Consider the following 25,783-nt stretch of genomic DNA (forward strand, 5'->3'; position numbering starts at 1 on the left):
CATTTGTTTATGGTCATGGCAAAAGCTGGTATCACAGGGAACTTCTACCTCCTCATATTGAAGGGTAGATCTATTTCACTTGGACGCAGGTCAACTCATGGTATGAAAGCTTTATTTTCTTTCTTACTGCCAAGAATGATTTTTAGGAGATAAAACCAAAAATCGAGTTCCATTCAGCAAGCCATTAGCAGGGCCCAAATTTCTCAGCAAAACCACAATGGAATTTTTCTTCAGAGCTAGATTGTATGGGGAGCATCGGAGAATTCAAAAACTCTTCCGGATAATTCATGATATTCTCATTGCTTTCGTCAACCAACAAACACATCAATACTTTGATAGATCTGTAAGACTCCATCTGGAAGTGATAATATCTTGGTATTCAATTCGAGTGAATCTTTGATTTTTGTAGAAATTTCATCAATATCGCCCTTACTTACTACAGAAATGTCTTTGCCAAATATATCTCTTATCAAATTTCCAGACGAAATCATGGTTTCAGGTATTTCTATTAGATTTTCATCTAAGCCCACATCATAGTAACTGTTCCATTTCCTGTGCTGAGAAGCCATGCATTGAATTCTTCTTGTCCATTTATTCATATATTCCCTGTTAAAGTAAAAATTGTCACATCTTTCCACAGAGGAGAATATTTGACAGAAGATTCAATTCTAGCAGCATCCGACCCTCTCGGAACAGCTGGTGCAGTTTGCCTAAAGTCTCCGCCAAGAAGGAGACCTTTACCACCAAAAGGCTTATGGCAGCTCATTATTTCCTTTAGCAGTAGATCAATGCACCTCAATGTATTTCCTGAAAGCATTGATGCCTCATCAATTATTATTATCAGGTCAGCTAATTTTAATTCTTCAGAGCGCTGTGATGGAATCTTCATCAGTGATGTAGAATTTTCCAAGATCGGGACTGGGAGCTTAAAGCCATTGTGTACAGTTCTTCCTTGAGGCAACAGATCAGCCATAATGCCTGTTGTAGCAAATGAGAGAACTCGCTTTCCCTGATGACTCAAATGCGATATCAAGGTATTGTAGAGGTACATTTTTCCTGTTCCATCAGGGCCATCTAAGAAGAAAAATCTGCTGGGTCGGTGTTCGTTGTCAATAGCTGTGATAATTTGATCAAACACACGACGCTGATTGTCTGTGAAAGAAGTAATTTATGCTTCCACTTCAAGGTTGTCCTGGATTTGCTTCACATTCTGGGAATCCGTCAAAGACATATCGTCAATTGGAAGATGCAACTCTTGGCATGTCAAACCATGCAAGGACAATGTTGTTTCAATTTCTCGTAAAGCCAGTTGTACTGAGATTGTTCTGCTGTGATTTGTAAGGAAGTCTTCAATCAAGCTTTCCTCAAAGCTGTTGAAGAGTACATCAGGATTGACTGGATTATTGAAAATACAAATGTGTGCAAACAGCTGCCGGAGCTCCTGTGGCATATTTGTCAATGAAGCCTCTTCTAGGCATCTTCTCCACTCATCATCATTTTGAACCAACTGCCGGCGCTCTGCCGCTTCTTTATAGCTGCCACATATGACGTCATCCACAGTTTTCAGTTCTTCAAAACTTCGAGATCCTTTAACATGCAGCAACAAAAGTCTCATGTAAAACCTCTCTTGATACTTGGGGTTGACAGAATACATTTCACTTATGATTTTGTCAGCTCCACGTTGTCTGGGAGTCCACTGCATCATTTTCTTGTTGTAGACATAATGATAAGGAATGTCCGCATACAGATATTGTCTTGCGTTTTCATCATTTTGGTTGAGCAAGAACCATGCTGTTAGAGGAGTGTTGTGTTGGGCAGCTCTTTCTAGCGCTTGTCTTTCTTGTCCCTCCTCAAAATAGACGGGCTGTTCCTGTGGGAGATGAACAGGAAGATGAATAACGGTATGGGATTTGTCATGCATTTTGAATTCAAGCAATCTCCACATTCCTTCAGGAGCACTCACATATTTCGCATCTAGAAAATTCTTGATTTCATTGTGTTCGCTGATGCCTACAGTTACGGAATCGTAGCCTTTGTATAAGTCTTTGTACACATATTTCACAGACCTGATGAAGGTGCAAATGTCTACATTGAGGTGGCAGTTGTATTTGTGACTTAGATATTTGTTATAAGGTTCAACATATCGGTTGTCCACTACTTTCTGACCAACGTTTAATGTTGAACCCGGACGTCTTCTGTAGGATGGATAACTATCTTGGTTTGTAAAGGTTTCCTGTTGAAATTGTTTGGGAAAACCTTTTGAGCAGTTGTTATTTTCCATGCATGGTACATTAGGGTTTTGCTCACCACAAGGACCGTGAATCATAAATTTCTTAACAATTTCATAGAGTATTGATTCTGTCTCTGGGTCAGGAATTTCAGCACACACAATTTTGTCAATTCTTTCTGTTGAGTTTGGTTTCTCTTCTGGATGAAATATTAATAATAAACGGGCATGTGGTAGTCCGCTCTTTGGAAATTCTATGGTGTAACAATGTGCGACAACTCGGCCAATCACATATCTTTTTGTTACATCAATTACTAATTCCTGCAACTTAATACTGAAAACCCGGGCAACTAAATCTGGTCTACTGGAGACTGTTTGACCTGGAAAAAGGTTGTTTTGTATCTCGGGCCAATTAGGATTGCATGTCATAGTAAGAAATATATCAGGTGGGCCAAATTTTCTCACAATTGCTAATGCATCTTGGTATTGTTCTCTCATATTTCTTGCTGATCCTGTCCATCCGATTCGAGCATCTTCAGTATTTGCTGCATTGGTCAAATGGTCAGCAAATCCTTGATGTTGTTCCACTTTCAGATGGTTTTGTTGTGTTCGTATGAAATTTAAATTGTAAGCTTCAACTTGCAAGTAAGAATCTACAACCCACTGTTGAAAAAGTTTTCCCCCGTTCAAAAGGGGATTGAATTCATTATCCCTTACAGCAGTTAAAGATATTTTATGTTGAAGCATTGAAATGTTTTGACGTTGTTGGTCCTCACGGTTTCCAGCCATGTGCGGCTGCCATCCAGGTTCACCGTGTGGGAAAAACAATACATATGTCATTGGATCAAGTTCTGGGCTCAAGATGTCAAGATTTAGGGTTGGAACATCGGAGTTCCTTGGATACACTTTAAAATCTCTATGAAATGGTGGTTCACCTTCTTCGTTTCTGAATACAATAGCAATTTCATTGACTGTTGGCAAATTGTATCTCCTTCTGTCGTTAATATGATCTCTGTTGAATACTAAGTTGACACTTGGCATTTCAATGTTTTCTTCTTGAGCACGCTGTTCTTCTTGTACTTCAATTTCATGAAGTGTTTGAAAACACTGAGCATAAACATTGTCCTTAAGAATAATATTAATCAAGTTTTCGAGCACTTCTTGGAGGCAGCCTGAATTGACATGATCCTGAGCTCTTATTTCTGTTGCTTGGGTGCTGTCTACAACATAAAGTTGAGCATATTGTCTTCGTTTACCTTCATTTGGATAAATATGTGAAGCTCTGTGGTAAATTTGTCCATGCACACGGAAACAAAATGGGCCTTTTTCTGGTGGATTCTGCAGTTGAGCACCCATCGAAGTGAATGACAGTGATGAATTATATGACCGAATGTTTTCTTGGAAATTTCTATAATGAGGATGATTTTGATCAGATAACAATGAAACTAAATATGGTGGAAATTCTCTTCTGATAGGATGTAAAATTTTGCCTTTGTGACAACAATTATTGAAACGTCCATCTGATGGTTTCTCAGCAGAAAAATGCTTTCCTGAGCAAAACTGGCAAACGGAATCCATATTTCCACAGTTATGAATGTGGACTCCGTTTTCTGAATACGTGTAATTATCAGGTATAAAACCTGCATTATTTACCCGGGCAGCTCTCATTGCATTGGCATTTCTTTGCCGTCTTTGAATAGCCCCTTCTTCTGTTTCATTTGCAATCCTTTGCAAAATTTTTTCTCTTTGATATTTTCTCCTTGCAGCAGTTTCAAAAGCAGTTTCATTTTTACGGCGATGTGCTTCTCGAATTCTATCTTTCTTTTTAATGGCAGCAGCTTTTTCAGCTGAGAGCCTTGCTCTGCAATTCCTCTGTCTTTCTCTCGCTAAGCGACGCTTCCTTTCAACTGCACTCTCCATTATTGAAACCAACCTAAACTCATACGACTTAAAGCCACAAAAAGCAGTCCATGACTTAAAGTTGATGTAAAAACTCCCTAGGCATAAATTCCTTAATGTAAATAAAGGACATGTTTTAACCGTTAAATGTGTATTTATAATAAACCTTTCAACCGCGGTCGTTTTATATTCTTGATACACTCAGGCAATAATTATTTTCTCTAATGAGTTTGTATATGCTTATGTAGATGTGTGTGACTGTGATAATTATTTATAACACAGCAGATAGAATATGGATGGTCAATCAAATTAATACACTTGTCAATGTTATCTAATGGTTGTCTTTTGAGATGCCACATCTATCATCGTGTTACTGGAAGAACTCTGGTTCGCACATACAAACATTCACATACTTCCCATGTACACACACAGAATTGAAACGCTATTTGGACATTTTTCACCGTAGAATTTCCATCATCTCACAACCAGTTTGCCATCACCACTTCCTTTTTCGGCGATCTTTCGTTACAGGAACCGATCTTATGTAAACAATTGCATGTGGTCCAGTTGACGTAAACGGTACTCAAACCGTAAGATCACCCCTTTCTCATTCATATGTTGTGACGGAGAAAAACACAAGAGTATTACTATAGAAGATTTTTACACCACAAAATCTGATTATAAGCGAATGTGTCAACAGCTGGAATTGCTGTAAATAGACCAGAGAAAACTGTGCTGATTGCAAACGGGATGTGACTATAAACAGAGGCTGTATAAATGTGTGTGTTTGTATTCAATGATCTGTAATATTACAGATCATAGGACGATATGGGACGGAGGCTAAAACAATTGCTGAAGACATATAAAGGTAAATTATAAGTTTCTATTCACCGAACAACATTGTTGAAGGAAGAATTCAGCGAAAGAGATTTTAGCAGACGTCGGAACACGACAGTGTTGGCCATGATGGTGAATAAACAACTAAAGCCAGCCTCCCAACTCTAGTTTCGAACAAACAGCCATTGCGTTTCATATCTGTTCGCGTAAAGAGAAAAAGAAAAGCTTCAAAAATGACCCGTAAATATCCATTGTAATATTTAAAATATAAAACGGAGTAATTATTTTCAAAATGTGCAGATATTAAAATAATGTCGAACTTTCTTATCGAACTCGATGTAAACTGACAGCTATAACCAGTTTCTGAGCCTTAGTTTCGAAATGAATCATTTTGATATTTTAAATGTCATTTTATAATAATTATTGATCCTTACATACCATTTATTATTAATAATTTGAATAGATTAACGACTAATATCGATAAAATTGCTATATTTAATAAATGCAGCTATCTGTAATGATTAAAAGTCTTTCTTTGACGATCTTTTACAAAATCTGTATTTATATTTTAGTTGAAACATCGATTTTGTTTAACCTCAAAAGGGCCCTGATCAGCCCCAGTCAGTCCTGATCAGCCCCAGCCAGCCCCACTCAGCCCTGATCAGCCCTATGATCAAAGGCCTCACAGCAATAATCATTTCGTTTCGGTTCTGCTTCAAAGGCATAGTGTACCACGGAGTACACCATTCAAAGAATCATTTTTAAGAGACAATATGGTATATAAACCCAAGGAAGATTTTGGTGGCTACTTCCAGCAGATGGAAAGGTTTCACGGTTCCCTGTTAGATCTGACTTTATAATCTTTGGATTATCACAGACGATTATCCCACGCATATTATAGACATGTTATGCAATCTGCCTGTCTAACACTATCGCTTACTTGTTTCAGTGATTGAACTGCGGCCATGCTGGAGCGCCACATTGAAGGGTTTTAGTCGAACGAATCTACCCTAATGCTTATTCTATCAGTGTGTCTTTTACCCGAACCGCTATGGTATGGGGACGTAAACAAACCAATATCGGTTATCAAGCTGTGGTTCGGGACTACGATACACATACATATGCGATGGGCTTATTTCCGTTTCCGTCTGCCAAATCTATTCAAAAGCTTTGATTGGCCCAGGACTATAGTAGACGACACTTGTCCAGGTGCCAAATAGTGGGACCGAACCCAGGACTTCACGGTTGGGTAGCAAACGTCTCGCCACACAGCCATGCCTGCGCCTAATCGTTAAATATTTGAATTTTATTTCTTTCCAAATAAGAAATTTCTAACCGAAACATTTATTTTCTTTCCCCATCTTTCTTACAATAAAATAATTTATTCCATTTTGGTAAGAACTAACATTTTTTTTTCTTTTAAAATATGCGATAAAAAATGAATTCCTTTCCTTAAAAGATACTGGTCTAAGGGACATAACTCTTTCCCTCTCCGATTTATGGGGAAATAATTGCGAACCAAAGTGACCTGCTAGAAATAACAACCAAATCTTACACAACAGTGGACCACGTCAAATAAGGACGGACATTGTAGTTCTAGATATATTTTATATGCTAAGTAGAAAAATAGTAGAGGCAGATGAGAATATAGTTAAGTTTGGAACGTCTTTGATCCTAGGTCTTGCTCGGTCAGTGCTGAGGTCAAGAATCTCTCGGTCAAGCCAGAGATTCTGGGATGATTTGCCGTAGATTCATTAAAACATAAATTAAAGCCAATTAATGCTCAAACCGAAAAAAAAAATTTTTTTCTCGTAATTTTGTAATACAATCGCTTATTTCTCCACCTCCCGTCACTCTTGGTGCGTGAAAACGTTTCCTCTTGCTTAAACCTTTTATGTCCCAATCCTTCTTTCCTTAGATCATAATTCTATTGGAATCTACTCCTCGCTTATGCTATCAAAATTCTCCAGTCTTCGAGGGACTGCAAAGCTTGTTGGTCCTGCCTCTTCCTGTTAACTCAGCAAGTTCAAACAAAAGAGATTAACAAAAGGAATTAAACAAGTCATGCGATAGTTTACTGTATTTATTGGGCAAATTGTGGCCCGTGGGACTTGCAGAATGGCAGACCGTATTTCAAGTTGAAAATAACACATCCATAATTTTTTTTAATAGTGTGTCCCGCTTCTGACAAAAAAAAAAAAAAAGGGGTGCCGATGTCAGCTTTAAAGCAGACTTAAAAATCTTGTCGTTAAGTTCGCGAGTAATGATCCTTTCCCCTCATCCCCAAGGCACTACAAAGTGTTTTTATAGTTTTTTTTTCTATTTCATTTTATTTGAAAGAGTGAGAAAGAACATCACTGGGCGAAACGCTAACGGCCAAATACGACTTTGAATAGAATCCCGGTTTATTTTTGAACGGGGGATTTCTTCAGCGTGTCACCGTCTGCGTGCGGTGAATCGGGAAAATGTTTTCCTTTCTGCCGCCTTGATAATTACAATGTTACAGAATCATTAACGGACACCTGGCTTCATTAGCAGAATGTGGCGTGGTTTCTGGTGAATTTCCCGCCCGTTTCCGTAATTAAATGTATCTTTATAACGTCCAGCAACAGCAGAAACGGACTAAACACACACACATTACACATCTCTTTATATTATTATATTCAGCTCTGAATTGGAAGCAAAACCTGTTTTAAACCGGAAAATCTCCCCCACTGGGTCCAGTTATGGTATTACGAACATTTCTTCCACTTTGATGAGTGTCAGTTATATTAGTTGACCGCTACACACCCTAATATTCGGTTAGGTTTACCGCAAACCACAAAGAAAACCCGAGAATAATGAATGAACGACTGAAAGAACTTCGAGAGAGATCTCAGGAAAGGAAGAAGCTTCTGGCCTTGGCTGTAAGTATTTTTAAATCTCATTAGTTCCAAGCTCTGTCTTACAGGTTTTAGCTTTGTTTTGCAATAAACCTCAAAAATCCTGTCTATTGGAGATCTGTATTTGAAGGATGAGAAACCTGGAAATTTGCGAACATTTCCTGCATTGCAAGAGAAACGAAGTGGTTTTGATCAAAAATTGAAGCCAAGATGCAGACATAAGTCGCTAAGAGGCAACCGCAACTGTTGTAATTGTCTTCTAAAATAGGGCACAATTTACTGTTCATTTTACGGACAGAATATTGTATCATCGTTTGCATTAAAGTCCCCAGTTCTTTGTTTTATGGACTTCGGTGAGACTGAATCCGGAGCATAACTGGTGTGACGGAATACTCCGGTTCCGGCGTCGTTCCTCTATTTTGCTACATACGACCCATATAGTAATAATAATAAGGTGAAAGTAAAGAATACGTGCCCCCGGTGGTGAAGGTTTACGGTTAGGGGTCTTATTTCGCCGAAAACCGGTGGTGTACGTATTCATTACCGCTGCCTAATAATAATCCTTTCTATTCTAAGCACAAGGCCTGAGGTTTTGTGGGGAGGGGACTAATCGATTTCATCGACCCCAGTGTTTCACCGGTACTTAATTTATCGACCCTGAAAGGATGAAAGGCAAAATCGACCTCGGCGGTATTTGAACTCAGAATGTTAAGACGGACGAAATGCCTAATTCTTATAGTAGAATAGATTGATAAAAGTAATAATAATAATAATGGATTTAGAATTTGGCCTCGGCTAGCAATTTTAGTGGGAGGGCTTCAATCAATTTGACCTGTTTACAAAGTCAGAAAACAGCACAGCTCCTTCCATGACTTTCAGAAACATTTTTTCACGCTAAGAGTTGCTGAAGTATGGAACAAACTGCCGCCGCCCCATTGCAATACCTTGCTGGTAATTATTTTATTAATCTTGAAATGATTAAAGTCAAAGTTGACCGTAACAGAATTTGAACTCAGAACGAAATACTGCTGAGCATTTTGCCCACCGTGCTAATGATTCTGCCAACTCACTGCCTTAATAATAATAATAATAATAATAATAATAATAATAATAATAACAATAATAATAATTTCAAATTTGGCCACCAGAGCAGCAATTTTGGGGGAGGGGATGTGTTGGTTACATCGACCCCAGTATGCAACTGGTACTTATTTTATCGACCCTTAAAGGATGAAAAGGTAAAGCCGACCTCAGCAGAATTTGAACTCATAATGTAGCATCATGCGAAATGCTGCTAAGCATTTTGTCCACCGTGCTAACGACTCTGCCAGCTTGCCGTCTTATAATAATGATAATAATAATAATAATAATATAATAATAATAATAACAATAATAATAATTTCAAATTTGGCCACCAGAGCAGCAATTTTGGGGGAGGGGATGTGTTGGTTACATCGACCCCAGTATGCAACTGGTACTTATTTTATCGACCCTTAAAGGATGAAAAGGTAAAGCCGACCTCAGCAGAATTTGAACTCATAATGTAGCATCATGCGAAATGCTGCTAAGCATTTTGTCCACCGTGCTAACGACTCTGCCAGCTTGCCGTCTTATAATAATGATAATAATAATAATAATACTATTATAAGCACAAGGCTTTAAATTTTGGGTTAGGGACCAGCCGATTACATTGACCCTAGTGTTCAACTGCTACTTCTTTTATCAACTCCGAAAGGATGAAAGGCAAAGCTGACTTCAGTGTTGTTTGAACCCAGCATATAAAGAGCGAGAGGAACTCTTGCTAAGCATTTTATCAGACATGCTAACAATTCTGCCAGCCTGTCACCTTAATGATAATTATTTGGGAGGAGGGAGGGAATTAATCATTTACTTTGACCCCCACACTGCTGAACTGATGCCCATTTCATTGAGCCTGATATCGGTGGAATTTGAGCTCAGAATGTAAAGACAGGTGGAATGCCACTAAGCATGTTGTCCAGCTTGCTACTTTAGGCCCAAGGGTCTAATATTTTGAGGGAGGGAGCTAGTTGATTACATTGACCCCAGTGCTTGATTAGTACTTATTTCATCAAACCCAGAAGGATGAAAGGCAGAATTAACCTCAGCAGAATTTGTTCTCAGAACATAAAGACAGACAAAATTCTGCAAAACATTTTGTGCAATGCTTTAACAATTCTTATTTCTTTACTACCCACAAGGGGCTAAACACAGAGGGGACAAACAAGGACAGACAGATGGATTAAGTCGATTATATCGACCCCAGTGTGTAACTGGTATTTATTTAATTGACCCCGAAAGGATGAAAAGCAAAGTTGACCTCAGTGGAATTTGAACTCAGAACGTAATGGCAGATGAAATACGGCTACACATTTCGCCCGGTGTGCTAACGTTTCTGTCAGTTCGCCGCCTTCGAAGCCTTAACAATTCTGCCAGTTCACCTTGCTACCAAATCACATATTTTCAAGGACAGGGTATTTGAGGCTGGTTTCACCCTTTAGCATTGAAACTGGACATATCTGGTTAGAATATTCTACCTGCCTTGCTTGCATCTTACTGCCACCGGCACAGATGCCAGTAAGGCGACGTTGGTAATGATCACATTCGAATGGTGAAGTAGTGTAAATTAATAAGCATTACATTTGACAGAGTATTCAGAATGGTAAAGGGTTAATCAGTTTCTTTAATTTACCTTTTGCTACTTACATGATCACACACACGGTATTTCTGTATTCCACTGTTCAAATACAATATTTATGGACATTTTCCAGAGTTGTTATTATAAACATTTATATACATTTTCACCCACCATAATATCTCTTGTGCTGTGACACTTTCCATTATTTCACCATCTAATCCACCCACCATTGCTGGATTAACAGTTAAGCAAAATAAGCCGTGCTTAGGACATCAAGGAAAAGGGGGAGGGGACACCACAGAAATGGTAAATGGTTTACTGCACAAAAGAAATCACTTTAAAGTTGCTAAAATAATATTCGGGATGCCTTTATCTCTACTAAGTATAGATGCAGATGTGTTACCTAAGATTAATTTTGAGGATCTGATCAAAGACTTTGCAATTCAGAAAAGTAGGAGGAAACTTTTCAAATCTGAATAAAATTGGAAGTAGACAAAAATAAACATTATCATTTTCCATTATTTACATTTGACGGATATTTGTCCTCATCTTGTTTGTTGTTAACATAACGTTTCGGCTGATATACTCTCCAGCCTGATATACCTTCAGGCTGGAAGGTATATCAGCTGAAACGTGTTAACAACAAACAAGATGAGGACAAATAACCGTCAAATTTAAATAATGCACATAATTCCTCATCTCTTAACTGTATTAATATTTTCCATTTTACTGTTATTTTCTTTTTTCATTTTGAAAAATATAAATTTATTTGATGGTTTATTATTGTTCATATATTTTGTATAACATATATATGAGGGTACCAAAATCTTTTAAGTGCTTATGGCCTCTACGGGTCTTGATGAGGCCCTGCACTCCCCTTAACACCCCTCATGTTGTGACTCCTTTCACTATTTCACCATCTACACTACTACATTAACGTCTCTTCCACTGTGACTCCTCCCACCACAGCCACTGTTGACCAAACCATGATATTCTTTTGCAGCTGGGAGCTTCCGGTCCAGAAGGATTAAAGACAATTCTACACAGTGATGTTAACGCTGAGAAGAAGCTTCAGGACAGGTAAGACCTCTACTAATCACTGCCCGCTTAATCCATTAGCATTTAACCCTTTTGTTACCAATCCAGCTGAAACTGGTCCTGGCTCTGAGTACAAATGTCTTGTTTCCATAAGTTTTGAATTAAAGTCTTCCACCAAACCTTAGTCACAATTTATGTTCCTAACATTGGTTGGCATCCTTTTTGTCTCGGGAGACAATGGAGTTGTGCATAAAATAGTCCAGTCTGGCTTTTACATTTCATGTCCTGATACATTTCCTGCTGTGGCTGTGTAGTCCTATCCTGGACAAACACTCCCTCTGGCAGGTACCGCAAATGTAGCGAAGACTGTCCCTGGCTGGTTGTAATGCCATAGTTTCTTGTTGACGTCTCTTCTTGTCTTTCCATTTCTCCTCCCTCTCTCTGTCACTCCTTTGTATTCCCTCTCTTACGGTACGTTGCCGGCAACTGCTTCCCAACTGCTAATATTGATGTTGCAGGCCTTCATGTCCCTTTTGCAAACATCCTTGTAACGTAAGAATGGTCTTCCCACAGACCTAGTACCCCTAGCAAGCTCTCCGTAGAGTATGTCCTTGGGGATTCCGCCATCTTTCATACGGCTAACATGCCCAAGCCATCTCATACGTCTTTGTGTGAGGAGTGCAAACATGCTTGGTATTCCTGCTTGCTTGAGGACATCTTTGTTGGGGATATGATTCTGCCATTTGATGCGGAGGATTTTCCGGAGGCAGCGCAGGTGAAAGATGTTTAGGCGACGCTCTTGGCGTGTGTATAGCGTCCAAGTCTCACTTCCATACAGTAGAGTGCTAAGTACACATGCCTGGTAGATCTTCATTTTCGTGGTCTTGGTCCGCTTATTGTTGTCCCATGCCCGTTTGGAGAGTTGGGCCATCACAGCAGCTGCCTTGCCAATGCGTATATTGAGCTCAGCGTCAAGGGATAGGTTGTAGGTGACGGTAGAGCCAAGATAGGTAAACTTCTCCACCTCTTGTAATCTGTGGTCTCCAATATGTATGTTCCTAACATTAGCTGAATGATAACTAAGTTATTTTACTAAATTCTTTGTTATATTTAAAATAATTGAAAGAAACACAGAATATCTCAAAATAAATATGGTATCGAAAAGGTTAACAAATAATTAATTTGATTCTTTCGTTACCTACCCGGCTAAAACTGGTTCTGGCTCTGAGTACAAATGTCTTGTTTCCATAAGTTTTGAATTAAAATCTTCCACCAAACCATAGTCACAATTTATGTTCCTAACGCCACCTTAATGATAACCAAGTCATTTTACTAAATCCTTTGCGATATCTAAAATAATTGAAACCCAGAGCATCTTCTTTCCCTGTTAGCACAATGGGTTAGATGCATATATTATTGAGGGATTGATTTTCTTGCTGGATGCTCTTCCTGTCTCTAACCCTTTGACTGCAGTCATACTAGGGTACTGCCTTGAAGAATTTTAGTTGAAGGATTTGACCCCAATGGAACTGAACCTGTGGTTGGGAAGCAAACTTTCTACTACACAGCCATGCCTGCACCTATATATGTGTGTATATATATATGTATATATATATAATAGACCTTTATATAAATAAATAACGTGAAATACACGAAGGGACGAACAAAAAAACAAACGGGTCATTCAAAGCCTTCATTCTTCAGTCAGAAACTGATCCCTCATCGCAGATTTCGGCTGTTTAATTCTGAGATCTGCTCTGAATCAGCCAGCCACAGAAGGAAAGAATGCAACGCAACAGAGACGAACATGAAACGAAAAATCTTTTTTGGGGACAGTAACGGTTAAAAACATGGATGACACAGGCGCCCTACGGCTTTGAGACAAACAGGGAGACACAAAAACAATATCAATATATATATAAATAGTGTGTGTGTATATATGTATATACACACAATGTCAATACACAGGTGTATTTAAGGCACAGATTTAACCATCTCGCTACAGTCAAAAATTGTGAAGCATGACTGTCACCACTACTACATGAACCGGAAGATTGCAGAATTCATTCAATCAGAATGAACATTTAACATTCTATTATTTTATTTTATTTTATTATCTTATCTTATATCATTATAAGATTGTAAATAAAACATGAAAATCAGACAAGGTTGGAATTCCTTTTATTAATATGTATATATATATATAGTGTGTGTGTATATATATATAGTGTGTGTGTATATATATGTATGTATGTGTATATATATATATATATATATATTATATATATATATATATATATAGTGCGTGTGTATATATATATATATATAGTGTGTGTCCATATATTGTTTAGATCTTTGGTGTTTCTTGATTCTTAATGTATTAATTTTGTTCCTGAAGCGCCAGCGGGAGCAGCAGTTTGAACTATCCTTCCCGTCTCACTACATCCAGCGAAACTTCTGTAGCATTGGACAACAACAAGAACAAGGTGAGAAGATAATTAACTACTTAAATAGATTTATAAACGATGTGGCATAATTAAACATTTAAATAAATTTTATAACGATATGGGATATCAAATATGTAATCTTTCGTCTGTCCAAACCGTTTTCGTAAGTTCATTCTAAACGTCCCTTTTTTTTTTTCCCCAGACTTTTAGTTTTTGGAGGTTGATATGGTTTAACCAATGGATAATATGCATTTGAACTGTGTGTTACATAGATTTATTTGTGTGGCGTTAGACGATTGGCAAATGGTAAATTATTAATAAAATATCTAAATAAGAACTGCTGTCAGCACCACCACCACCACCACCAGTACTACTACCATTACCGCCATCCCCACCATCACCACAACTACTACTACCACCACCACCATCATTGTCTGTAAACCCATAAGCTTTGTATAACTTTTCTTCTTTTTTTTTCTTTAGACTTTTGATGATATTGATGAATATGAGCCTGAAGAAATCTACACCGATTCCAGTACATTTCTGAAGGTAAGTTCTATGTCTGCTGTGGAATTTAGACAAATATTTTTTTACACACGGAAGTCAAATTAATTTTTGTGGTCATCTTAGTTGTAATATAGTTATGTCTGGTATATATATATATATATTTATATCATCATCATCACATATATATATACCGGACATAACTATATTACAACTAAGATGACCACAAAAATTAATTTGACTTATATATATATATATATGTATATATGTGTGTGTGTCTGGGGTTAAGGCGTGGTAGCTAATTGAATGTTTTTTTTTTCCTTATATTTTTAAATTAGTTCAAATATGTTTGTGATAGTGATATTCTTCACAAAATAGGATAGAAAAATATACAGAAAAAAAAAGGAATCCTATAAAAAGCATTTGTGCTGGTACCATATAAAAATTTATTCTGTACACTTTATGGAGTGGTTGGCATTAAGAAGGGCATCCAACCATAGAAACCATGCCAGAAAAGACAATGGAGCCTGGTGTAGCCCCTGTCCTTGCCAGCTGTGACCAGACCATCTAATCCATGCTAGCATCGAAAACAGGTGTTAAATTATGATGATGATAATGATGATGATGTTTGCTGAGCAGTAATTGTGTTCTAATCTTTTAACATCTAAAACTGTCGTATCCAGCCCAAATATTTTATCTGCTTTATGTTTCAAAGCAGCCTGCTCTGACCTCTCACGTATACCCTACAATGTTGTTCTGAAAAAGCAACAAACGTGTTATTGAACTCTCAAAGCTATGAGATAATGGCATGATTAATTCAAAGCAATCAATATGAATAAATAAGCATTACATTTGACAGAGTAATCTGAAAGCTACAGGATTAAAGCAGCCATATCTGGCTCGAATACTCTATCTGCTTTGAAACTGGCTGGATCCGGCCTCTTGCACCTTCCCTCAAATGTCATTCTAAAAACACACAATCACATCATTGAAAGCTAAGAGATAATGCAGGACTAATTAAAATATATGTGAATAAATACACTTTGCATTTGATAGAGTAATTTAAATGCTAACGGGTTAAGCAAACTTTTTAATCAGTTCAAATGTTTGTGATAGATTTGAAACTGTAAAAAGGCCATTTTTCACTGTGGTTTATCATGGAGAAAACTGTTGCTTTAGGCCAGAGGTTCTTAACGAGGGGCCATATGACCCTTCAGGGTCCATGGGCAAGAAATTGCTTGTTTCTATAATTCACGAAACATTTTCATAATTTTTTAAACAATTCCTAATGATGTTTAATTAAAAACGGAAAGAATAGAAGTTTTAAACATCGACTGATTATGGCGGAACCACCTGAGTAAAATAGGAATGAAAAGGCCCCGAAGGAAAAAAGAATGGTTGAAAACTACTGCTTTGGGCAATAGATGTAAAATCCCTGTCAGTGCATTCTTCATGTTAAAAGTTCTTCCAAATGTTTGTAAAATTAATTGCAATTTCTCCCATTACTCTGCAATTCTGTGGACGAAATCGCTTGTGTTGAGGTGTATAGCTGTGTGGTTAAGTAGTTTCTTTCCAAACCACATAGTTTCAGGTTCAGTCCCACTGTGTGGTAACCCAGGCTAGTGCATTTGACTATGGCTCTGAGCCAACAAAAGCCTTGTGAGTGGATATCATAGATGGAAATTGTAAGAAGCCCATCGTATTTATGTGTGTGTGTGTGTGTCTTTGTCCTGATATCTGATAGTTGTAAACAAATGTCACCGTTCATACAAGTTGTGACATGGGATGAGGTGGGGAAGCATGTTGTTGGGTCTTAGAGAAGCGATGGCTAATGACTGAGACCCTTTGCAGAACTTGAGAAGATAGGTGGAGCTAAGTGAAATTGTAGTCCTGGCCAGTGTCAGTGACGTGTAAAAGGCACCCAACTGCACTGTGAAATGAGTGGTGTTAGGAAGGGCAACCAGCTGTAGAAACCAAGCCAAAATCAGACTGGAACTTAGAGCAGCTCTCTGGTTTACCGGTTCCAGTCAAACCATTCATCTCATGTCAGCATGGGAAATGGATGCTAAATGATGGTGATATGGGCTTCTTTCAGTTTCCGTCTAACCCATGCCAGCATGGAAAACAGATGTTAAATGATGATGATATGGGCTTCTTTCAGTTTCCGTATCTTGAATCCACTGATATTAGCCCAAAGTCCAAGGTGTCCACACAGTGGGATTGAACTCAAAATGATAGAGTTAGGAAGCATACTTTTGCCACACACCCACCTCTGCACCCACATCTACCCTTGTTAACGTTTGTGATTATAAAATACTTCCTGGGTGGTTTGTTTATTATTTTATTTTTATTTTTTGTTTCCTCTCTGCAGGGGACACAAAGTGCTAACCCTCACAATGATTACTGCCAGCATTTTGTCGACACTGGTGAGCGACCCCAGAACTTCATCCGAGATGTTGGTAAGATTTAAGGCTCTAGTTTTTTTTTTAACCTTTATAACATTGATCCCCACAACACTTTGCTATATATTTGTGTGTATATATATATACACTGAAACTACACTTGATTATACATAGACTTTAGATGAGTTGTAGTGCACCTGAGCACTGTACACAATTATTATTATTATTATTATTATATATAGATAGATAAATAGATAGATATATCTGTAGATATGTATATATATATATATATATATATATATATATATGTAGATAGATAGATAGATATATGTAGATAGATAGATATATATGTAGATATTTAAGCTTCTGTGGAATTCCTTTTTTGCAGGATTGGCCAACAGATTTGAAGAATATCCGAAATTGCGGGAACTGATCCGACTTAAAGACAGTTTAATTGGGAAGTCAAACACTCCTCCGATGTAAGTGGTGTTTTGTTTCGTATTTGAGGCAGTTTGTGATGTAGTAGGTAACCACTACAACAGGACAGGCCACTGCCTGTCCTGTTGTAGTTTTTTACAGGGTGTGACCATTGTACACACAAACACACACTCACGCACACACACTCATGCACACACATTCATGTGCACACCTTCACGCACACATATGCACTCACATTCATGTATACACCCATGCACACATACATACACTAACACACACACACTCTCATGCACTCACCCTCACACACGTTCACGCACGCACATACTCACATACACACACTCACGCACACACCCATGCACACACTCACTCAGACACACACTCACACACACACATTTGCTCACCCTTCCCCCGTCCTTTTCATTTCTGTTTCCACCCTGTTTAGGTACCTCGCTTGTGATTTGGAGACATTTGACTTCAACGACTTGGACTGCAAATTTGACGTCATATTGATCGAACCACCTTTGGAAGAATACCAGAGATCTCATGGAGTCGTCCACGACAAATACTGGAGCTGGGACGAGGTGAACGGTTTTTACTTCTTTTACATTTTCTTTAAATATTAAAATATTTTTGGTTCTGTATTTAAGAGATGAGGAATTATGGCATATGGCGTAGTGGTTAAGAGCATGGCCTACTAATCCCAAGATTCCGAGTTCAATTTTTGGCAGTGACCTGAATAATAATAATAATAATAATAATAATAATAATGATAGTAATAATAATAATGATAATAATAATGATAGTAATAATATCAACAACAGCATTGAAAAATACCTTAGGAATGAGAACCCAGGTTCGAAATTTCCCCCTAGACACCTGATGAAGGGTGGAGGGGTATATCAGCTGAAATGTTGTGGTAACAACAAACAAGATGAGGACAAATATCCATCAAATGTAAATAATGTACATAATTCCTCTTTTCTTAAATATAGAACTGTATTATATATACATATATATACATATATATAATTACGAATGAAATTGAAGCAAAAAATGAATGGATACGGAATGGGTTTGACCCCACCAACCACATTCATTCAACTAAAAATTCTTCAAGACAGTACCCCAGTATGGCCACAGTCTAATGACTGAAACCAGTGAAAGATGAACGATATCTATACCCTTTCCACCCCCATCTTACATACACACACGTTCATGATTATGTACTTAAAGAACATTGCTCTTAATTTTTTTTTTTTTTGTGTGTGTGTATCAGATTGAACGCCTGGACATTCCAGCAGTGGCTGCCCAACGGTCATTCTTGTGGATATGGTGTGGCAATGCCGAAGGTTTGGAACGAGGAAGAACAGTAAGTATTTTTATAATGATTTAAAAAATGTGTGTCATTGGTGGTAGGGTGCTAAGAAAAAGGATTGGTTTCTGGTTGCTTCTATACAAAATAAGCTATTGGCGTGATTGTAATGTTCTTGTGGAGGTCCTTCCAGGAGATACACAGAATGGTGCCTACTGCTTGTCTGTAGAAAGGATGCTAAGCATTAACCTGGTCTTCATCGATTTTGGAGGTTGCGGCTAAGGTTAGTAGCTCTGCGAATTAAAACCATTTCATACAACCACATTTTCCAGCTCACAAGTCAATATAGTATATTAAGCCGGGTGTGTAAGCATTCCAAAAACCTCGTCTGCATCTTTCCAAATTCTGCTGCATTCCACATGGAATTTTTGGTCCTCCAAACTCATCTCGGTGTGCAAATCAGCCTCCCTTTTTTGGTTGTAAATTTTTATCTGAAAAAATTTGGCTCATCTACCAGAATATACAATGCATATTCTTTCAGCTGCATATTCTCTCAACCCTTATCTACCATATCTTCCAGTATACAAGTTGATGTGGTGTATAATGTAAACATTCAAACAGTTTTTGCTTCCTTTCCAAATCCTTCTGCATTTCACATGGATATTTTGGTCCACCAAAGTTGTCTTGGTGTTTTAATTCAACTCCAGCACTTTTGCTTGTGAATCTTAGTTTGAAAAATTTGGCTTCTATGCCAGAATACACACCATATCTTCCAGCATACAAACTGATGTGATGTATAGTGTAAATATTGAAACATCATCTCCATCTTTCCAAATCCTGTTGTATTTTGCACAGGATTTTTGGTTCTCCAAAATTGTCTTGGTTTATAAGTCAAACTACCTTTTTTTTGGTTGTAAATTTTGGTCTGAAAAATTTTGGCTCATATACCAGAATATACAATGCATATTCTTTCATATGCATATTCTCTCAACCCTTATCTTCCATATCTTCCAGTATACAAGTTCGAGTGGTGTATAATGTAAACATTCAAACAGTTTTTGCTTTCTTTCCAAATCCTTCTGCATTTCACGTTGAAGTGTTGGTTCTTCAAAGTTGTCTTGGAGTATAAGTCGACTTTGCTTTCTTGGCTGTAAATTTTGGTCTGAAAAATTTGACTTGTAGACTGGAAAATCTGGCAAGCAAGCATCAACAGGAAGCAAGACACAAGACATCTGTCATGGACAAAGGTGGCCATTCCTTGCTTTGGAGCTTGTCAGCATTCATTGGTCATTGTCCAAACACAGAAGTCTGGTGTAGTCTTCTGCCTGGCCAGCTCCTGTCAAACCGTCCAACCCATGCCAGCATGGAAGGCAAACTTTAAATGATGGTGATAGTGGTGATGATTATATATATGTATATAAGGCGGTGAGCTGGCAGAAACGTTAGCACGCCGGGCGAAATGCGTAGCCGTATTTCGTCTGCTGTTACGTTCTGAGTTCAAATTCCGTCGAGGTCGACGTTGCCTTTCATCCTTTCGGGATCGATAAATTAAGTACCAATTATGCACTGGGGTCGATATAATTGACTTAATCCGTTTGTCTGTCCTTGTTTGTCCTCTCTGTGTTTAGCCCCTTGTGGGTAGTAAAGAAATAGATATATATATCTGTATTTGAGAAAGCGATCTGCTTGTTATTCTTAGCATATCAAGTGACCTCTGTAGAAGCCTTTCATTTTGGCACTCCTGTATCAACGTAAAATTAAAGAACTGACAAATTGCCACAGCTGTGCTTGTGTGACTTTGATGCCATCAACAATGTGTTTCTTGTCTGTTGCAGTGCCTGAAACGGTGGGGGTTTCGAAGATGTGAAGACATTTGTTGGGTTAAAACGAATATAAAAAACCCAGGACACAACAAGAACTTACAACCCAACGCTACTTTCCAGAGGACCAAGGTAAACTTGGGTTTGCTCTTTGGGGTTTTTTGGAGTTTTTTTTTCGTTTTGGATATTTTATTATTTGTACACAATATCTGTGTTTGTGTGGGCCAATATGGGTCATGACTAAGGGGTTGCTAAGCACTGGGGGCTCCTTTAACTCAGAGAAGGCTAAAGCCTGGAGTTAAAAATTAAAGAAATATATTTAGGTGCAGGGTGTGGTTGTGTGGTAAGAAGTTTGCTTGCCAACCACATGGTTCTGGGTTCAGTCCCACTGCATGGTGCCTTTGGCAAGTGTCTTCTATAGCCCCTAGCCGTGTAAAGCCATGTGAGGGGATTTGGTAGATGGAAACTGAAAGAAGCCTGTCGTATATTTGTGAGTGTGTGTTTCTTTGTGTTTGTCACCCCCCCCCCCATTTTACCACCAAAGTTGGTTTGTTTACTTCCCTGTAATTAAAGTGCTTTGGCAAAAGAGACTGATGGAAAAGTTCCAGGCTTGAAAAGATATGTGCTGGGGCCGATTTGTTTGAACCATTTTGCACCTGTCCATTCAAAGTAGACCTCACCCATGGTTCCAGCAAGATGGGCTAAAACTGCTCGTACTGCAAGAGAAACAGTGCAGTTGCTATGACAATGTCAACTGGCCTTCATGTTCCCCAGATTTTTTCTTTTGGGAATACCTGAAAGAGAGGGATCACGTCAACAAACCGGAGACCCTGGTGCAACTGAAGGAGGACATCAATAGATAAATTAGAGATGTGGGGTCTGAATCTCTTGCGGGTGTTATGGTGCACGTTTTGGGAAGAGCACAGGCATGGGAAGCTGAAAATGGGATCTCATGATTCCCAGAAAAGTGATGTCATTTTTCAAATTTTGCAACACCACTACATCATCATCATCATCATCGTTTAACATCCGTTTTCCATGCTAGAATGGGTTGGATGGTTTGACTGGGGTCTGGGAGAGCCAGGAGGCTGCACCAGGTTCCAACACTGCCCAGACCCCGATCGAACCGTCCAACACATGAATGTATGGAAAACAGACGTTAAACGATGATGATGATGATGTAGTGGTGTTGCAAAATTTGACTTGTGCATATTAATTTCCATTCTGTCCTTTATATTGTATCAAAATTTCATGTATTTGTTTGTAAAGTTAAGGAAGTTATTAAAAACTGAAACCCATCAGTGACTTTTGGGACACCCTGTGTGTGTGTGTGTGTGTGTGAAGTGTCTTATATATGTGTCCCTGTATTTGTGGATGATAGTGGTTGAGATGATGATGTTGTTGATATCCTTCCTCTCTTTTTCAGGAGCACTGTCTGATGGGTATAAAAGGTACGGTGAAGCGTAGCACAGATGGTGACTTCATTCACGCCAACGTGGACATCGACCTGATCATCGAAGAGGAGTCTGAGTACTCGAGCAAGGACAAACCCGTTGAGATCTTTCATATTATAGAACATTTCTGTCTGGGCAAGAGGCGGTTGCACATATTTGGCAGGGACAGCACGATCCGTCCAGGCTGGGTGACCATAGGGCCAGAGTTGACCAGCAGCAACTTCAATGCCAACATGTACAAACAAATTGTGAACAAAGACGTGTTTGGTCACCTGACTGGCTGCACGGATGAAATCGAACGGCTCCGGCCGAAGTCCCCGCCTCCCAAGAACAAGCCCGGAAACAACAGCTCGGAGAGGGGCAACAAAGACGGCCGTGGTGGTGTGTCTGGACGAGGGGGCGTCTCCGGACGAGGTGGCAATCCCAGTCGAGGCTCGTCGCAGCCGAGAGGTGGTGGCAACAAGGGCATGTTGGTCAGTAGCCGAGGGCACCTTGGTCGGAGCCGTGGTGGTGTGATGGGTAATAGAATGCGAGGAGGTGGGCGTGGTGGTTTCCGTGGACGTGGGCACAGGGGCAACCAAATGCAACGATAAGTCTGTTCACCTTAGGGACCACTTCTTCCCTAACCCCTGCTCCATTTTGGCAGTGACATTGATCCCTTCTTCATGGAATACTTTACAGAAACCAACATTCTCCATCTTCATTGCTTTGACTTTAGTTACCCACCATTACGTTCTTCAGAGTGTCTGTCTGTCTGTGTGTATGTATGTACCTGGGAGGCATGGTTAAATTGCTAAGAGGTTTAACTAAACAACCATGGGGTCACAAATTCAATCCATCTCCATGGTATAGCTTTTAGTGTTACTAGAGTGGCCTTGTTGGGGAGTTGGCCCGAACCTTGTATGGACAAAAACTGACCGGCTGATCAATAGAACTGTGCCCGTATCTGAAATTTGAAAGGTAGAATTAACTTCCAGCAGTTGTTCTCAACCATTTTCTACCTATGGAACCCCTTGATTCAATGTTTAAAGAAATCCTCTTATATTTTTATAATTTGATATTATTGGGTATTGTATAAAAAAAAGAAATGTTAAAATATTGTGTATTGTAAAAATATAACCAATTTATTGCATGTAAATGTTAACAATAGAATCTGATATGGATCCCTGTTGAGAACCATTGCTGTCCTGTTAATTCTGCCCAGGTCTTACATTAAGAATATGAGTGTGGAATATTCAACCACTTACAGCATTAATTAATGAGACAAAATCTCTGTGTTGGATGAAGTGTTGCTGTAATGTGAAGGGCCAGTGTTGTCACATACTGTGTCACACCAAGCCTGACTGAGTATTTATACATTGAGTACATGTGTCTGAGATACTCAGCCACCTTTGTTATGATGCAGCGAATAGGTAGTTCTGTTGGTAAGACAGCTGGAATATTTCGATTTTGGATTTGGTTTGCAAGATTCTTTATATGAGTTTGTGTGTTGAAGCATATTCTGTTGTGTCTGGGGAGAGTCATTTTCTTTTTGTGCCTTATTATTTAACACACTCACCGGTAAAATTTCCCCTTTTTTCTTATTTTTTATTTAAAAATATTTTATTATTTTTATTTTAAAAATAAGATAAAAGGGGAAATTTCCACTTTTTTCTTTTTCTTTTTATTTTAAAATATTTTATTTTTATTTTAAAAATAAGATAAAAGGGGAAATTTCCACTTTTTTCTTTTTCTTTTTATTTTAAAATATTTTATTTATATTTTAAAAATAAGAAAAAAGTGGAAATTTTACCTGTGAGTGTGTTACATAATAAGGCACAAAAAGAAAATGACTCTCCCCGGACACAGTAAAACAGCTGGAATAGTTGTCACTGAAGCTGACATGAGGTCCACTTGTATGTATGTATATTTGGTGTATATGTGTGTGTGTGTGCATGTAGTTCTGTGTGTATCATTTGAGTTTTCAAACTTGTCGTGTGATCTGAGTCATTATCAGACTTGTCTTGTGCATTCTTAGCCATCATGGAATTCATGGAATTGGTAATACCAGGAGGTTTCCTGATCTATGATTTTAAACCAACATTAAAACATTTTTTGTCTCTCATCATTTTCCTCAAAAGTTTATAAACAAACAAAACAAAAATAAAAAAAAATCAGTATAAATAGACTGCAAAAAAAGACAAAAAAAGACACAGAAATCGCTGTGGATTTCTCTCTCTCTACATAAATACATATATTTTTTATGAATGTCTTTCTGACTAAACTTGTGAAACGTGAAAGGACAAACCTATCACCTCACTCTGCCAGCAATCTGGCTCTGACAGTTGATTCCAGACATCATTTGTGGTTAAAGTGTTTACCTCGGTGCCAGGCTTGTCTCTTTGACATTCTTGGCTCCAGGGACGCCAGTTCCCACTTCTTCATACCCTGCCCCCCCCACCCCACCTCCCACTCATTACGATACCTAGTGTCATTTTTGATATTTTTTCCTTTTCCAAATCAAGTCGTTTGATGGTCAGTCGTCTTTTTCAATTCCTTCCACCCAATTCTTGATTAAAATGACTGAGCATCGTTTTCAGTAAATTTACTTTTATCAAAAAACTTTGTTTTTTTTTTTTTGTGTAACTGTTTTATTTTTCTCTTTTTGAATTTTTCAATTTGTTTTATTTTTTTGTCTTTTTAAATTTTTATGAAAGCACAACAGAATCATCGCAGAACAAAGATTAAAACCAGCAACCTTCTAAAATGGCTTTCAGATGGTTGGACACCTTTGGAGTAGGGGGGAAAAACAAAAGAAAAAGATGAAGACTAAAAACTACATGGTGAAGGCACATGACTTAGTGGTTAGGATATTTAGCCTGTGATTACAAGAACATGAGTTCAATTCCTGGTGGTACATTGACTCCCTAAAGGCAGCCTGCTGGCAGAAACGTAAGCATGCCACGCGAAATGCGTAGCCGTATTTCGTCTGCTGTTACGTTCTGAGTTCAAATTCCGCCGAGGTCGACTTTGCCTTTCATCCTTTCGGGGGTTGATAAATAAAGTACCAGTTACGCACTGGGGTCGATGTAATCGACTTAATCCGTGTGTCTGTCTTTGTCCTCTCTCTGTTTAGCCCCATGTGGGTAGTAAAGAAATAGGTACATTGACTCCTTGAGCAAGACACTTTATTTCATATTGCTCCAGCTGGCAAAAAATGAGTTGTACATGTAATTCACAGGGCCCAGCCTTGTCCTGCTCATCCTCCTCAAGAACTAAGTTAAGGGTATGTGTGTCTGTGGAGTACTCAGCCACCTGCACATGAATTTCACGAGCAGGTTCTTCTGTTTTAGGAACTAAGCATAACTGAAGATCTGTACAACTTGATCATTGTTGGTTACAGGTCTCCAATGGTCTGACCACTGTAAGGGAGTGTATGTTAACACAGTGCAGAACAAATACTAAAGGGGAACAATTTCTTCTTTTTTCAACATTGGCACGAGAAGGCAAGGAAAGGCGGCAAAGGGAAGGGGGGTCTGTTGAGGTGAAGAATTGGTAAGGTTTGCAATATGGCGGGTCAATGTTCTCTTATTGTTGACTTGTTTCAGTCACTGGAGTGTGGCCATGCTGGGGCACTGCTGCCTCGAAAGGTTTGGTCAAACAAAATCGATCCTAGTACTTTTTCTATTCGGCCCTTTCCCTGAACCACCAAGTTACAGGGACACAAACAAACCAACACTGGTTGTCAAGTGGTGGTGGTGGGTGGCAAAAAGACACACATGATGGGCTTCTTTCAGTTTCCATCCACCAAATTCACTCAAGGACTTTGTTGGCACAGGATACCATGCAGCCATACCTTCAAAATAAATATAAAAATGAAAAAAAAAA

General features: G+C 38.6%; 3 protein-coding genes across 4 annotated transcripts; 1 reads left to right on the forward strand and 2 right to left on the reverse strand.

The window, feature by feature from the left end:
- Nucleotides 1–594: 594 nt before the first annotated feature.
- LOC115224483 lies at nucleotides 595–5,282 on the reverse strand. The gene is made up of 2 exons (XM_029795392.2): nucleotides 4,727–5,282; nucleotides 595–4,628 (listed from the first exon to the last, which is right to left on the reverse strand). The coding sequence occupies exon 2, from the start codon at nucleotides 4,145–4,147 to the stop codon at nucleotides 1,169–1,171; it is 2,979 nt and encodes a 992-aa protein (XP_029651252.1). The 5' UTR covers nucleotides 4,148–4,628; nucleotides 4,727–5,282; the 3' UTR covers nucleotides 595–1,168.
- Nucleotides 596–1,051, reverse strand: LOC115224482 (ATP-dependent DNA helicase pif1-like). Its single transcript, XM_029795391.1, has one exon. It carries the CDS (start codon nucleotides 1,049–1,051, stop codon nucleotides 596–598), a length of 456 nt encoding a protein of 151 aa, XP_029651251.1.
- Nucleotides 5,283–7,389: 2,107 nt separating the features above from the next.
- Nucleotides 7,390–22,614, forward strand: LOC115224443 (N6-adenosine-methyltransferase non-catalytic subunit). 2 transcript variants are annotated; one of them, XM_036513193.1, is made up of 10 exons: nucleotides 7,390–7,869; nucleotides 11,505–11,581; nucleotides 13,944–14,025; nucleotides 14,470–14,535; nucleotides 16,862–16,949; nucleotides 17,281–17,371; nucleotides 17,773–17,911; nucleotides 18,607–18,699; nucleotides 20,478–20,594; nucleotides 21,889–22,614. In XM_036513193.1, the coding sequence occupies exons 1-10, from the start codon at nucleotides 7,804–7,806 to the stop codon at nucleotides 22,507–22,509; spliced, it is 1,440 nt and encodes a 479-aa protein (XP_036369086.1). In that variant the 5' UTR covers nucleotides 7,390–7,803; the 3' UTR covers nucleotides 22,510–22,614. The 2 variants fall into 2 exon arrangements, with proteins under 2 accessions (XP_036369086.1, XP_029651206.1); XM_029795346.2 differs by having other exon boundaries at nucleotides 7,391–7,869; nucleotides 13,938–14,025.
- The last annotated feature ends 3,169 nt before the right edge of the window (nucleotides 22,615–25,783 follow it).

The sequence above is a fragment of the Octopus sinensis genome, linkage group LG25, assembly GCF_006345805.1.
Source record: "Octopus sinensis linkage group LG25, ASM634580v1, whole genome shotgun sequence".
In the NCBI taxonomy this organism is placed as follows: Eukaryota; Metazoa; Mollusca; class Cephalopoda; order Octopoda; family Octopodidae; genus Octopus; species Octopus sinensis.